At 37.9% G+C, this 1,567-nt stretch overlaps 1 protein-coding gene across 1 annotated transcript in view; it reads right to left on the bottom strand.

Annotated features, from left to right (window-relative positions):
- ATP8A2 (ATPase, aminophospholipid transporter, class I, type 8A, member 2) overlaps positions 1-1,567 on the bottom strand; it is a 537,919-nt gene that overhangs the window by 489,818 nt on the left and 46,534 nt on the right. Inside the window, 1 exon segment of the mRNA XM_011999987.1 lies at positions 819-894. Within this exon segment, the coding sequence (XP_011855377.1) occupies positions 819-894 (76 nt within the window).

The raw sequence follows: 1,567 nt of genomic DNA, 5'->3' as shown, positions 1-1,567 counted from the left end.
GGGGAAGGGTGAGAGGGAGGCGAGGGATAAAAGACTACAAATATGGTGCAGTGTATACTGCTCAGGTGATGGGTGCACCAAAATCTCACAAATCACCACTAAAGAACTTACTCATGTAACCAAATACCACCTCTTCCCCAATAACTTATAGAAAAATTAAAAATACATACATAAATAAAATAACAGTGAATTGATGCGATGCTGCAGTTAATACTGATTTGAAGTGGTGTGATGTCATAGTTAAAAATCTAACACACCGAGGTTTAAGGCTCATTTCTACATTTATGTGCTGGGCAACTATTTACCAATTTAATCTTTTATTTAACTTCCTTGTCACCTCCCAGATGTGATTCAGATGTTGACTAAAATGTTGAAGGAAATATATGTTAGTTGCCTGGCACACAGTAGAATGCAATAAATGCAACCTGTTATTATATAGATCTTACTTTTGTTTCCTAAAGTATCCTAGTCAAAGGATATGCAATTACACTTGGCCTCTTAGATTCACAACTGTGACGAAATAGTACTGCAGAAATCTTACAAAGCAACAGCAACTGGAACTGTTACAGAATTCTGTGGTAAGACTTGTCTTGATCTTGGTGTGCTACTTTACAAAGTCATCATGTATTGAAATACACTAACTCATGCACAGTGTTCACCACAAAGCATCTCAGATCACTTCTCAGAAGGACTCACACCATCAAACTGAGACTTTTCCCGGCCTCTAAAACTGCAATTTGCAAAATACTACACGCGTATCTATAAGAAAGGTGCATAGTAAGCTGTTTGCTGTCTTCAAAGTAAAGCAGAGCACTTACATGGCGATCCTCAATGTTCTTCAACAGCCTGGGGTCATCAAAGTCACAGGAATCACTACAGGGAGGAGGCATCCGACTGTAAGAGAGAACAGAGAAAATGTATCCAATTCAAAAGTTTCTGTTAAGTCAACCCAAACCTGGAAAGAATCTGCCTTCCAGAAGAATCATACCTAAAGTCCTGTAGGAATTCACATTAAACTTTCAAAGGCTTGGAATTCTGTATTATTATTTCAAACCTCAAAACAATTAATCCTGGAGTTTACTATAAATAAAATATTTCACGAGTTATTGTAAAGAACAACAGTTACGAGGAACAATAGTTACAAGGAGAAGGAACAGAAGCCGGGGATCAAGACTACGACTGTCATTTCAGTTGGCCCCTGAGTCACTTCTACCAGGGAACTTCCAAGAGTGTCTGCTCAAAGCAAATAAAACAAGAGGAAGCATTGCACTGTATATATGCAGCCATTTATGGCCAGAGCTCATATGTAGGAGACGGAAGACAACAAATAATTACAAGAAAGGAAACGATATGATGGCTGTGAGCTATCACGCTGAAGAAAATGTGAAGAACCAACTGTATATTCATTTATCTCCACTCCCTCCTGAATTTTTAAAAAATATTTATTTATTTATTTATTTATTTATTTATTTATTTATTGTGATGAAGTTTCACTCTTGTTGCCCAGGCTGGAGTGCAATGGCGTGATCTCGGCTCACTGCAACCTTCACCTTGCACGTTCAAGCAA

The sequence above is a fragment of the Mandrillus leucophaeus genome, unplaced genomic scaffold, assembly GCF_000951045.1.
Source record: "Mandrillus leucophaeus isolate KB7577 unplaced genomic scaffold, Mleu.le_1.0 Scaffold61, whole genome shotgun sequence".
Taxonomy (NCBI): Eukaryota; Metazoa; Chordata; class Mammalia; order Primates; family Cercopithecidae; genus Mandrillus; species Mandrillus leucophaeus.
Note: the sequence above shows the minus strand (reverse complement) of the source record. Positions and strands in the feature narration are given on the sequence as shown.